Below are 12663 nucleotides of genomic sequence, written 5' to 3'. Positions count from 1 at the left end.
TTCTCCAGATGTTGGAGCCAGAAATAGGGCTACTCATGATCTCAGATTATTCCCTTGTTCTGATTCAATGGAACATTTCCAGATGGAAGCCTTCCTTTTTTATGGAGAATGCCTAGAAGACGAGAGGACGAGGCAACGTTTCAACAATTTCTTGCTCACAAATGGGAGGAATATTCTGCAAATAATCAGTAACTTACAGAGACACTGGGCAACTGCTAAAGCAGTAATGCAAGGGGAGAGTATCACATATAAGATAGCTAAGAATAAAAAATTGAATTGGAAGATCTTTTTACTTACTAAAGGGCAGAAGCAAGCAAGGCTTGCAGTGGCCAGAGGTTGATGGAGACCAACAAGAGCAGTTCCTGAATATTCAGAGAACTTTGAATAAACTGTTACATCGTAGGGCAAAAGCCTGTGATGCATGAGAACATCATTTGTTCATATGGAAATAAATCTGGCATTTGCTTGACATGTTTGTGTATGGCAGAAGGTGTGAGATTTATTCCTGCAATAAAGATGTAGCAAAGCGACAAGTTCAAACCAATTTAAAGGTTTTTTTTACAAAGTGTCGGTAAGCCCAACGCGGGCTTACTGAATGCTAAATTGGAACTACTGCCAGCCCAACGTGACCGCTGGCGGTAGTTCTGCTCCGAGCGCACGCCATTTCCAGGGAGAAAAGAGAATCCCCCGGAAATGACTTGCGTGGCGGTAATCAGGAATTGCCGCACGCTGCCTGGTCACCATCGGGTGATGGTAAGGGTTCCCCGCTGAATTGCCACGTGGTAAGAGTTCTCTTACCGAATGACCATGTTTGTCTGGGGGCTTTTTACCTGCTGTGGTAAAAGGGGCCCTGGTACGTGGGGAGAACGCCCCCCGCCGCTAGCGGAGGGCCTTTTTTCTAGCAGCTTGGTAAAAGGATCCCTTAGAGATTAACCAGATGTTTTAAAGTTACTAACAGAATTTATATCGGGCAGTGACAGGAGATTTTTCAGTCAGGAGGCCTTTTTTCATCAGTTGTGCCTGCCCTGCTTATCAGAGGAAGATCTTCACAAATCAAATAGTCCCTTGATGGGGAATGGAAATACTCAGCTATGGGACAGATGGCAAATCATAAGACCCCCAGGGCTGGACAGCCTTCTGGCAGAATTTTATAAAGTGTTAGGGCATCATGTTGTCCCCATTTTGGTAGTGGTGTTTGAGGAGGCCACTGAAAAGGAGTCGCTCCCTTCATCATCTAATGAAATCTTAATAAGAGCAATTACCAAAGTGTGTCCTTCCCCTTTTGGGTGACTAGTATCAGCCTATCTCACTGCTTAACATAATTAACAAGATTTATGCAAAAGCTATTGCTATCAGGCTGCAGAAAGTGATTCCAAAATTGATGCGGCTGTAATAGGTTGTGTACATTCAGAGTGAGTTTTTCTTTTTTTTCTGATCCAGTCCTGTACATTTCTTGAAGGGTAAATAAGCATGTGGATAGAGGTGAGACAGTCGATATTGTGTATCTGGATTTTCAAAAGGCATTTGACAAAGTACCTCATGAAAGACTCCTGAGGATATTAGAAAGTCATGGGATAGGAGACAATGTCCTATTGTGGATTAAAAACTGGTTAAAAGTTAGAAAACAGAGAGTAGGGTTAAATGGTTAGTATTCTCAAAGGAGAAGGATAGATAGCGGGGTTCCTCAGGTGTCTGTGCTGGGATCGCTGCTTTTTAACATATTTATAAATTATCTATAGATGGGAATAGCTAGCGAGGTACTTAAATTTGATAATGACACAAACTTATTCAAAGTTGTTAAATTGCAAGAGAATTGTGAAAAATTGCAAGAGGACCTTGGGAGACTGGGCATCCAAATGGTAGATGACGTTTAATGTGAGCAAGTGCAAAGTGATGCATGTGGGAAAGAGGAACCCAAACGTGATGCAAGGTTCCACATTAGGAGTTCCACCCAGGAAAAGGATCTAGGTGTCATTGTTCATGATACGTGAAATTCTATGCTCAATGTGCAGCGGCAGCTAAGAAAGCAAATAGAATGTTAGGAGTTTATTAGGAAAGGAATGGAAAACAAAACTGAGAATGTTATAATACCTTTGTATCGCTCTGTGGTGCGACCACACCTCGAATTACTGTATGCAGTTCTGATCACCACATCTCAAAAAAAGATACAGTAAAATTAGAAAAGGTACAGAGAAGGGCGATGAAAATGATAAAGGGGATGGGGTGACTTCCCTATGAGGAAAGGCTAAAGCAGCTAGGGCTCTTCATCTTGGAGAAGAGATGGCTGAGGGGAGATATGATAGATGTTTATAAAATACTGATTGAAGTGGAACAGGTAGATGTGAATCACTTGTTTACTCTTTCCAAAAATACTAGGACTAGGGGGCATGCAACAAAGCTACTCAGTAGTAAATTTAAAATGAATTGGAGAAAATATTCTTCACTCAACAAGTAATTAAACTCTGGAATTCCTTGCCACAGAATGTGGTAAATGCAGTTAGCTTAGCAGGGTTTTAAAAGGTTTGGATAATTTCCTAAAAGAAAGTCCAAAAACCATTATTAAGATGGACTTGGAAAACTCCACTGCATAGTTTGGGATAAGCAGCATAAAAATCTGTTTGCTGTTCTTAGATCTTGCCAGATACTTGTGACCTGGATTGGCCACTATTGGAAACAGGATGGTGGGCTTGATGGCGCTTTGGTCTGTCCTAGTATGGTAATGCTTATATTCTTATGACTCATGCCTCAGCTCCCCCAGGTAGTCCGGCTCAGACACTGGACGTGTTTAAGAGGAAGGTTTAGTTTGTAAAGCCTCAACGTTTATTGTCCATATCCAGTCCTATCAACTCTACACATGCATCTAGTTGAAAGTCTTTTGCTATGCAATACACTTAGTCTCATGGATTCTCTCCCTCAGGAGCAGAACACTGAGCTTTGCCAATGGCCGGTAAGCAGCTGGAGTACAGAAAGTATCTGGCCATGGCACTTATAACACTTTGATGTTGCTTCCAGAGTCTCCGCCATGGGCGTGAGGATGTGCAGACTGTCTCTGCTGCGTGTCTCTGACCTAGAACCAGCGTTCAGGAGATATTAGAGGATGTATCTTGCCAAGGGAGATATCTTTCTGGGATAAGGTGAAGGAGCTCAGCTGACCTCATCAAGAAGCACACTGACACAATCCAGTCCCTCTCTTGGCAGCCTCCAGCTTCATCCTCCTCTACTACAAGATTTTCAGCAGGCCTAAGCAACAGACCTACTACTCTCAAAAGTGTAGGTTTCCGCTGCCTTCTCGCTCTGCCACAGCCCCAGTTCCTGCATTCTTGCCCTCATCAGCCCTGCCTTCAAAGCCCCAGCCAGCTCCCCAGGCAAAGCAAGTGACAGCTTTTGATTGGCTCCAGGAGAGCATAGCTACAGTCAAAGTAAGCATCCCGGATGACCTTCTGGTAGGAGGGTGGATCAGTTTTTTTTTATCAAAGGTAGCCCTTGTAACCCTCTGACCGGTTGGTTTTTCAAATAGTCTGTCTCGGTTACGCATGTCATTGGCATCAACGACCACCAGAGTCCCACCAAGAGCAACTTACCTCAGCACTCCGCACAAGCAGGTACTTGTACAGGAAATCTCCACCTTCTACAGGCCAGTATGGTTGGACCAATGCCACCAGGGGAAGAAGGGAAAGGATTCTATTCCAGGTACTTCCTTGTGCCCAAGAAAACAGGGATTTTGTCACATTCTAGACCAAAGGGCCCTGAACAAATTCCCTAGTCAAAGAAAGCTTTCCGTAAGCACCCTCCTTCCCATGATTCAGAAAAAAAGATTGGCTATGCTCTCGGACTTGAAGGATGCCTATTCCCACATATTATACTTCCCAGTCACTGGAAGATTCCGAGTAGGGAAATACCACTACCAGTATTGTGTTCTTCCTTTTGGCCTCGCCTCAGCTCCAGGCTGCTCACCAGATGTCTAACAGTAGTTGCTACACAGATTGTTTCCCTACCTGGACAATTGCTGGTCAAGAGCACTTCGCAGGAAGGGGTGCAGAGTCAATGTAGAGAACTGTTTGGGTGCTGGAACTATTAGGATTCATCATAAACTACCCCAAGTCCCATCTTCTCCCAGTACAGCAATTGGGGTACATAAGGAGCTCTGCTCGATACAGTCCAAGCTCGGACTTTTCTGCCTCACCTGAGAGTGAATGCCTTGGTAAAAATCACCTCACAAGTCTGAAGCAGCAACAATTGTTAGGCCACATGGCAGTGCATGTCACTCCCATGGCTTGTCTCCATTTGAGAAACGCCCAGTGGACCCTAGCTTCCCAGTGGTTTCGGGCAGCTGAGAATCTAGCATATGTCATCTAGCCCCTCCAGAGTTGGGTCACTCCCTTCTAGGGGCTGTACCAAATATTCGTGTTCGATTTCTTTTGTCCACGAATACATTTCGTATTTGGACAAATAGTGATTTAAAATTCAATATGAATAATCCAGTGGTCTACTGTGCTAATCCCTACGGAAATAAACACTTGATCTCTGATTTCACGTTGCTTCTTTATTATGTGTTATGTTAAAGCTCAATGCCTGGTGTCTTGTATTTGGCTAAATAATATTTTTTATTATTGTATTTGGCCGAATAGTAAAATATACTATTCATTACAGCTCTACTCCCTTCTCTGGGAGACAGTTCGGTTGAAGTTGACTGTGGGAACTACCATTCCAAATTCTGCTTCCTCAGAAGATGTTGACAACTGATACATCCAACCTGGGATGGGGAGCTCATGCTGATTTGCCTTCACACCCAAGGAACATGGTCTGCTCTGGAAACAGACCTCCATATCAACCTCCTTGAGCTGAGGGCCATTTTGGAACACTTTAAAGACTTTCAGCAGATTGGTTACAGAACCAAATTATCCTCATACAAATGGATAATCAGGTTGCAATGTACTATGAGCAAGCAGAGAGGTACAAGCTCCTACTCCTTGTGTCAAGAAGCAATAGGGATGTGGCAGTGGGCTCTCCTTCACGGGATGATCTTGCCAGCCACATACCTAGTGGGAAAGGACAACAACCATGGTGGACAGACTAAGCAGGGTAATGCAACCTCATGAGTGGTCTCTCAATAAGAGCAGAGCCCACGAGATCTTCCAAGTCCCCCAGGTCTGTTCCAGGTTCACGTCAAGCGTCAGATGCCTTTTCTACATTTGGAAATAGGACTCTGTATGCATATCCTCCAGTACCTCTCATAGAGAAAAGTTTTGCTGAAACTCAAAGAAGATCAGGGAACTATGATCCTAATCACCCTTATTGGCCAAGCCAGATCTGGTTTTCTCTTCTTCTGGAATTGTCCTTCGAAGAACCATGAAAATTGGAGTGTTTTCCCGACCCTCATCATTCAGAACAAGGGATCCCTTCTGTGTCCCAATCTCCAGTCCCTGGCCCTCATGGCCTGGGTGTTGAGGGTATAGAGTTTGCATCCTTAAATCTGCCAGAGGGTATCTCCAGAATCTTGCTTGGCTTCTAGGAAAGACTCCACTAGAGGTTTGCCATCTGGTGTGAGGGCAAGCTCTACATCCTCTTACTTGTCCTACACAAAAACTGCTTAATACCTCCTGAAAACCAACTCTGCAAGGATTCACCTCATTGCAATTAGTGCTTACCATCTCCATGTAGGAGGTAAGCCCATCTCTGTACAGCCTCTAATTTGTTCATTTTATGAGAGGTTTGCTGTTGACAAAGCCCTTCTTCAAACCTCCTACTTTGTCATGGGATCTCAACATTGTTCTCACCCAGCATTTTGTTCTTTGAACCCAAACAGATGAGGGGGGGTAGTCGTCAGCAAATACACAATTTCCAATTGGTTAGCAGATTTAATCTCCTTCACGTATGTCCAGGCTGGGCTGACTCTTGAGGGTCATGTCAAGGCTCATAATGTCAGAGCCACGACTACAGTAGTAGCCCACTTGAGGTCAGCCTCCATAGAGAAGATTTGCAAGGCTACAACATGGTCTTCAGTCCACACACTTACATCTCACTACTGCCTTGAGCAGGATACCTGACAGGACAGCCGATTCGATCAGACAGTCCTGCAGAATCTAAAGTCCAACTCCATCATACTAGGCCCAATTTTGTAATGTTCCAGGCTGTACTTTCACAACTAGTGTGTATATTATTTCAGTTTAAGTGGCTTTGAATGGTCTTCGTCGGCATTGCCATGTGGAAATCGCTAGCACAATTTGGTAAAAGAGGCCCTAACTCCAGAAGCATCCTGAAACAAAAAAGATTTAAGTTTCTTTTAAACATAACTAATGACTCATCCAGTCACAAATACAAAGGCATTGCATTCCAGAAAAGCAGTCTAGCCACCCTAAACATCCTAGTGCATACCTTTTCAAAACTGAAAATCCAAAATGATGGAACTACCAGTTGGTTTTGTGAACTTGATCTCTGTGATCGCATAGGTGTATAAGGAATCGGAAATCTAGTTAAATAAAGTGGAATGTCTACATGATATATCTTGTGAATCAAACAAAGAATTTTGAGACGAATCCTATGAGTAATAGGGAGCCAGTGCCATATTTTGCACTATCTGTAACCATTTGATTTCTGTTGTACGCATACCGTTATAAAGAGCATTGCAATAATCAAGTTGAGCGATTACAAAGGAGTGTATTAAAACACGAAGGGCAGAAACAGAAAAGAGATTCCAAACTGAATATATCAGATATAATTTATAAAAACCCAGCTGAACTACATTAGAGATCTGAGTATGAAAGGTTAAATTTTGGTCAAATGTCACTCCTAAAATCTTAACCATTGGGCCAAAAGTTATTTTACAACCCACCATAAACAGTGTTCTTTCAGCTCAGGGGAACCAGTTCTCATGAACAAGATTATGCTGTACAATGACTTTTCTGAATTCGGGACTAAATTATTTGCACTAAGCCAACTTGCAAGCCTATCTAATTTTGAAGAAAGACTTTGAATATCCTGCAAACTAGTATTATTTTTTATTTTAGTTACATTTGTACCCCGTGCTTTCCCACTCATGGCAGGCTCAATGCGGCTTACAGATACAGTTACTTATTTGTACCTGGGGAATGGAGGGTTAAGTGACTTGCCCAGAGTCACAAGGAGCTGTGCCTGAAGTGGGAATTGAACTCAGTTCCTCAGTTCCCCAGGACCAGAGTCCACCACCCTAACCACTAGGCCACTCCTCCACTCAATAGGATGTAGTAACTGAGGGCCCCTCGTACGAAGTTGCTGCAAAGGGGACCTGCACTGGCGCGTGTTTTTGATGCGGACCAAGGCCCCCTTTTACCACAGCGGATAAATGGCAGGTCTTTGGGTTTTTTCAGGAAATGGCCATGCGACATGTGAAGCACTTGCCACGCAGCCATTTTGGAGGGGGGAGCACTTATTTGAGGTAGCGGTAAGGGCTCCTGCACTAACTCGGCGGTAACTGGGCAGTGCACAGCACTGCCCGATTACCACCAGGTATACACTGGTGCTACAAAAATGAAAATATTTTTGTAGCACCAGATATTACGCATGTTGGGGGTGGGAACTACTACTGGGCTGCTGCGGTAGCCCAGCGGTACTTTCCTTTTAGCAAATTTTAAGCCCATGTTGGGCTTACCGCCGCTTTGTAAAAGGACCCCTGAATGTCATCAACATATACATATAGATTAAAGCCCAGAGACTGGGCCAGATAGAGTACAGGGGCCAACAGGGAGCCCTGGGGCCACCCCACAAGGTAGTGAATAAGAGCAAGATTGAGAGTTGTTTAGTGCAATGGAACAACTCTCAATCTTGCTCTTATTCACTACATTGCACTACATTAATATGTCCAGTAAAGTAGGAAACAAACCAAGCAAAATCTGTATCCAAAATTCCTATTTCTTGTAAACGGCTAAGAAGCAAGTCATGGTTAATAGTATCAAAAGCCGCTGTCAGATCAACTGAAATAAGTATAACTAATGCATTCTGGGCAAAATGTTGCTGAATGTAATTTTAAGACCTATCAGCGCAGTTTCCGTACTAAGACCTTTTCCTGAACCAGGTCTGAAAAAGGATGTAAAGTGTTAGTCTGGTCGTGAAAGTCCTCCAACTGTTCAAGCACAATAGACTCTGCAAGTTTAAATATAAAGGGGAGATTAGAAATTGGACAAAAATCAGCGGTCCCAAAATTTTTATGGCATATACTAATTTTTATAAATGGCCTTATGGGCATGGAGGAGTTTTGTTCAAACGTCCAATTTTCATGATCTTTAAGAGGCTAGTCTACAATTCCAAAGCTCTGTGAGCATGTGGAAATTGCCAGGTGATTAATAACTTGTATCTTATTCTGTGATGTTAAAGCATTCTTCAGTATCAATGAATGTATTTAGAAATAAATAGTATAAAGTTAAGAATGGCTAAAAAATTATTTGACTTGTAGTTTGTGAAATATCTTTATAAACTGTGTTCTGTCTCTTCTTGCAGGTTTATTTAGCACGAAGAGAAGGCTCGCCCTCTGCTTTTATCAGTTGGAAACTGGAGTGTGCTTCAGTAGGACTGAAAATAGAAAATGTTTCTGTCCGAACAAGCAGTCAGACATTTCTTAGTGGAAGAGTGAAGTGGAAACTGCGCTCTGCCACAGTAGAAGCTGACTTGTCTGGAGGTTAGTATAGTTTATATTAAATATATTAAGTAAACAAAACTTTTCATCTGAAGAAGAGTCCAGATAATAGAATTCAAGAGCCACTAATAAACTGCAAAGAATATCAGCAACAAATCCAGGCTCAGTGACATAAGATTTGTTCAAAGTCAATAAACTAAGGGGCCCTTTTACTTAGGTGCTCCTAAAAGTGGCCTGCGCTGGTGTAGGCGCATGTTTTGGACGCGCACTGGTTCATTTCCTCAGCGCGCCTGGAAAAAAGTCTCTTTTTTTTTGTGCCGGAAAATGGATGTGCAGCAAAATTAAAACCAGCACGCGTCCATTTTTGGCCTGAGACCTTACTGCCACCCATTGACTTATTGGTAAGGTCTCATGCACTAACCAGGCAGTAAGCATTCAATGCGTGTCAACTGCCGATTACCACCAGGTATGTGCCATATGGTAGAAAATAGAAAATATTTTCTACTGCGTGTTTTGTGGGCATGTGCCAAAATGGAATTACCTCCCGGGGCACACGGTAGCCGGGCAGTAGTGCCAATTTGACGCACGTTGGATGCGCGTAGGTGCTTACGCGCCTTTGTAAAAGGGCCCCTAAAGGTATAACAAGGAAACTTTTCTCAGACTCTGGTGAGTCTATGCCTAGATACATCTTCCATTCAAACTTTGTTTTCATACAGTATTTTTGTTTTTCAAGATTTTATTGTGATTTTTTAGCCTCAGTTGTGATTTTCCTCGAAACATTAGACTTCTATTACACTTTACCAGTAATCCACCTACTGATATAGCAATGGGACTATGTACTACAAAATATGGCCACAAAGATTTCAATCAGAGGAGTTCATTACAATAGATACCTGTGCTGTCCACTTCTTTCCATTATATAGTTTGAAGAAGGTTACCCTAGGCCAATAGTTGTTTATTTTGTTGCTTGCTTGCTTGTTTGTTTTGTCTTAGTATTTTTATTGAAATGTAAGAATAACAGATATAAATACATGAGTATTAGTGACAGCATGTACAAAAGGTCTTGCACGAATACAAAGCATGACGTGATAGAGGTATATTAAGATTAATTCAAATGTGATAATAAGGGAGACCATTTCTTACTACAGTTTATATAGTTTTTCAATTTCTTTGAGATATCAATATGAAAGTAGAATAGAATAAATTCCACCATGACTTATGATTAACCTGATCAAGGGATCTCCAAGAAACAACAAATTTGTAAAGCAGGTGGTTATCATGGTATTGAAGAGTAAACATTCATGATCACTTTAAGCATTACTACTACTTAACATTTCTAAAGCGCTACTAGGGTTACGCAGCGCTGTACAATTTAACATAGAGGGACGGTCCCTGCTCAAGGAGCTTACAATCTAAGAGACAAGTGAACGGACAGTCCGATAGGGGCGGTCAAATTGGGGCAGTCTTTAAATGTCTTTAAATAGCAAGTTTTTATAACAAAGAGGTACAGATAACTGAAATATGGATAAAATATATTCCAAACATCTAGCCAGAACTTCTGAAGGACAATCAAAAACCATATGTTAAAAGATCCAGTTGTTAGTTTGCAAGATACAATTTTAGGGGAGTTCCATAAGATCTATGAACAAAAGAATACATAGATTGTACATTAGAGGATGAGCGAGAACGTTTATGTAAGGAGCTCCAAATCTGTCCCCATTCGTGTCAGTTACAGAAGACATAATATCCTCTTCCCAACATTTGCACAATCCAAGCGTTCTGCTAGGAAGCTTACTTTTAAAGTATCTATATAAGTGAGAGGCTATTTGGCCAGATCAATAATAGTGGTACTTTGTGCAAAATGTTTGGCATCAAAACTTCACTTTTTAAGTAAGGATCTTAATTGTAACCATTGAAAAAAAATGAGATGCATCCAGTTAAAAATTATGTTGCATTTCTGAAAAAGATAGCCATGTGTGAGTTAGTGGGTAAGTAAAATCACCTATAGCCCAAATTGTTGCCACTGAGAGCAAGAACTTACTGTTTATCTATTAATATGCAAAGGTTATTCCAAATATGTAGGGAAAGGGATTGATTAGATAACTGTTCTTCTAAGCAGGTAAGTAGTGAATGCTTGTTCTGATAATAGGGTTAGTAGCATAGCACTTGAGAAGGCGCATACCAAGGAGACGTGAAAAGAGAAGAGGCTCTGTCAATTTTTCGTCTAATAGAACCCATCAAGGTAGTGAAGATGGATCAGTAGGGGAGATCCATTCCAGACCTTATTGCAAGGTGAAAGATTTATGCTAAAGCAAAAGGTCTGGAAAATGAACCCCTCCTTGTGTTTTAGGTGCTTTTAACTTATTTAAAAAAATTGGGGGGGGGGGGGTTAGAATTCCAGAGAAATGTAGTTGTTAATTTTCCAAGTCCTTATAAAAAGAATTGGGAAATAATAAATGGATCATGCTTAAAGTATATGTAATTTTGGGAACTATCATCATTTTTAATGAGTCAAGTCTCCCCCACCAAGATAAGTGAAGGCCACAATTTGCTCCTATAGCAGCCGCCATGGCAAACCCACTGTAATATTGATACATGAGGAAACAAATTGTAAAAGTTTTTGTAGTAGCCGCTTTTTTGTGATTTTTCTTGATATTAACAGTGTGTCACTGGAGTGGGTGTTTCTTATCAGATAGTGTCTCAAGAAGGTTTGAGTCTCTATTAAAAATAAACAAACAAACAAACAAGGTGTATTCCTGCAGAAAGAAGCGCAGTATTGAAAACAGGAATTCAAAGATGTCACTTGACTTAATTATATTTTTAATTATATAAAGAATAAAGTTAGGAAACCATTCACAAAACATTACAAGCCCAACATGGCCATGTTTTACTGTAAGGCTGCATCATGGGCTCATGAACTAATTTTTATAAGAAAATCACCAAGCCTAAGAAGTTTCACCACATTTTATGAATGAACTCATAAAATGTGGGATTCTTATACTTTATACAAGTTCAGCATCAACCAGTAGTTTGGATAAATTCAAACTAAGCTTGAATCCCTGATGTGGCTTTAGAACAAAACATGGCCATGTTTGAGCTTGTGATGTTGCTTTGTGAATGGTTTCCAAGTTTGATTAAAATTTCATCTACCGCACATGGAAGCCATCTAGGCGGTTTACAATGAATTTAAAGTTACAGTATAAAAGGTTGAAAAGAGCTACAAATCAATAGGACAGAGGAATCGTAGAAGAAATTGAGGGAAAAATATTAAGAATAGAAACTAATAGTAGACTAAAGAGAATAGGAAAGAAAGTAGGCAGATTCCAAGCCACTGCATACCAATCTATACCATATCCTGATGTAATATATCAAATCAAGTAACATCTCTTTGTATTCCTGCTTTTGTTGTTGTGAAGTTGTAAGCCTTTGACTTCTTTTCAAGACCTTGTACTTCTGCTAGGTCTCAATTACTTCAGCATTGCATAAGGTGATTTGTAGACCATGCTTTCAATTCTGTTATTTCCTCTTTCTCCGCAGATTCAGACCTTCATTCCTACCCTGACTTTTCTGATGCAACAGAAATTTTTTTAGAAGCAGAACTGAGTGGAGGGGAAGGTACAACAGCCTGGCAGCACAGTCAGCTGTTTAGACAGAATTTAGATAACAGCACAGAAAATCCTTTGGAGATACTGGTGACCTTCAAATGACTTCAAGCATCACAGTTCTACAGATGCAGTGAAATCGGATAAGGAATCTAAGAGAAGTTCTCTTGTAAAATTAGAGACCTTGTCAAATTTCTGCCTTTCAAGCGGGGGGGGGGGGGGGGGGGGGGGGGGGGGGGGGGGGATTATTTATACCTGCCTGCAGTGGTGAAAATTGTTATGTATATTTCACTGTGTGGACTTTGCCAGATTTTCAGAGTAAAATTGTGTGCTTACTTTTAATTTAAAATGATACTAAGAAAAGTACCTCCACACATTTGCACGTATCAGTTTGTGTGGATACTTTTGAAAATGCAAAAGTATGTATGTAGTTCCAAACAATGTCCCAACTGT

The 12663-nt window shown here is 41.2% G+C and overlaps 1 protein-coding gene across 1 annotated transcript in view; it reads left to right on the top strand.

Moving 5' to 3' along the window:
• Window positions 1-12425, top strand: part of LOC115459116 (peptide-N(4)-(N-acetyl-beta-glucosaminyl)asparagine amidase-like) — a 75138-nt gene extending 62713 nt beyond the window's left edge. The window contains exons 11-12 of the mRNA XM_030188981.1: window positions 8473-8650; window positions 12146-12425. Of these exons, the coding sequence (XP_030044841.1) occupies window positions 8473-8650; window positions 12146-12315 (348 nt within the window). The 3' untranslated portion in view covers window positions 12316-12425. The remainder of the gene's footprint in view (window positions 1-8472; window positions 8651-12145) is intronic.
• Window positions 12426-12663: the final 238 nt, after the last annotated feature.

The sequence above is a fragment of the Microcaecilia unicolor genome, unplaced genomic scaffold (assembly GCF_901765095.1).
Source record: "Microcaecilia unicolor unplaced genomic scaffold, aMicUni1.1, whole genome shotgun sequence".
In the NCBI taxonomy this organism is placed as follows: Eukaryota; Metazoa; Chordata; class Amphibia; order Gymnophiona; family Siphonopidae; genus Microcaecilia; species Microcaecilia unicolor.
This window is presented reverse-complemented; position numbering and strand designations above follow the sequence as displayed.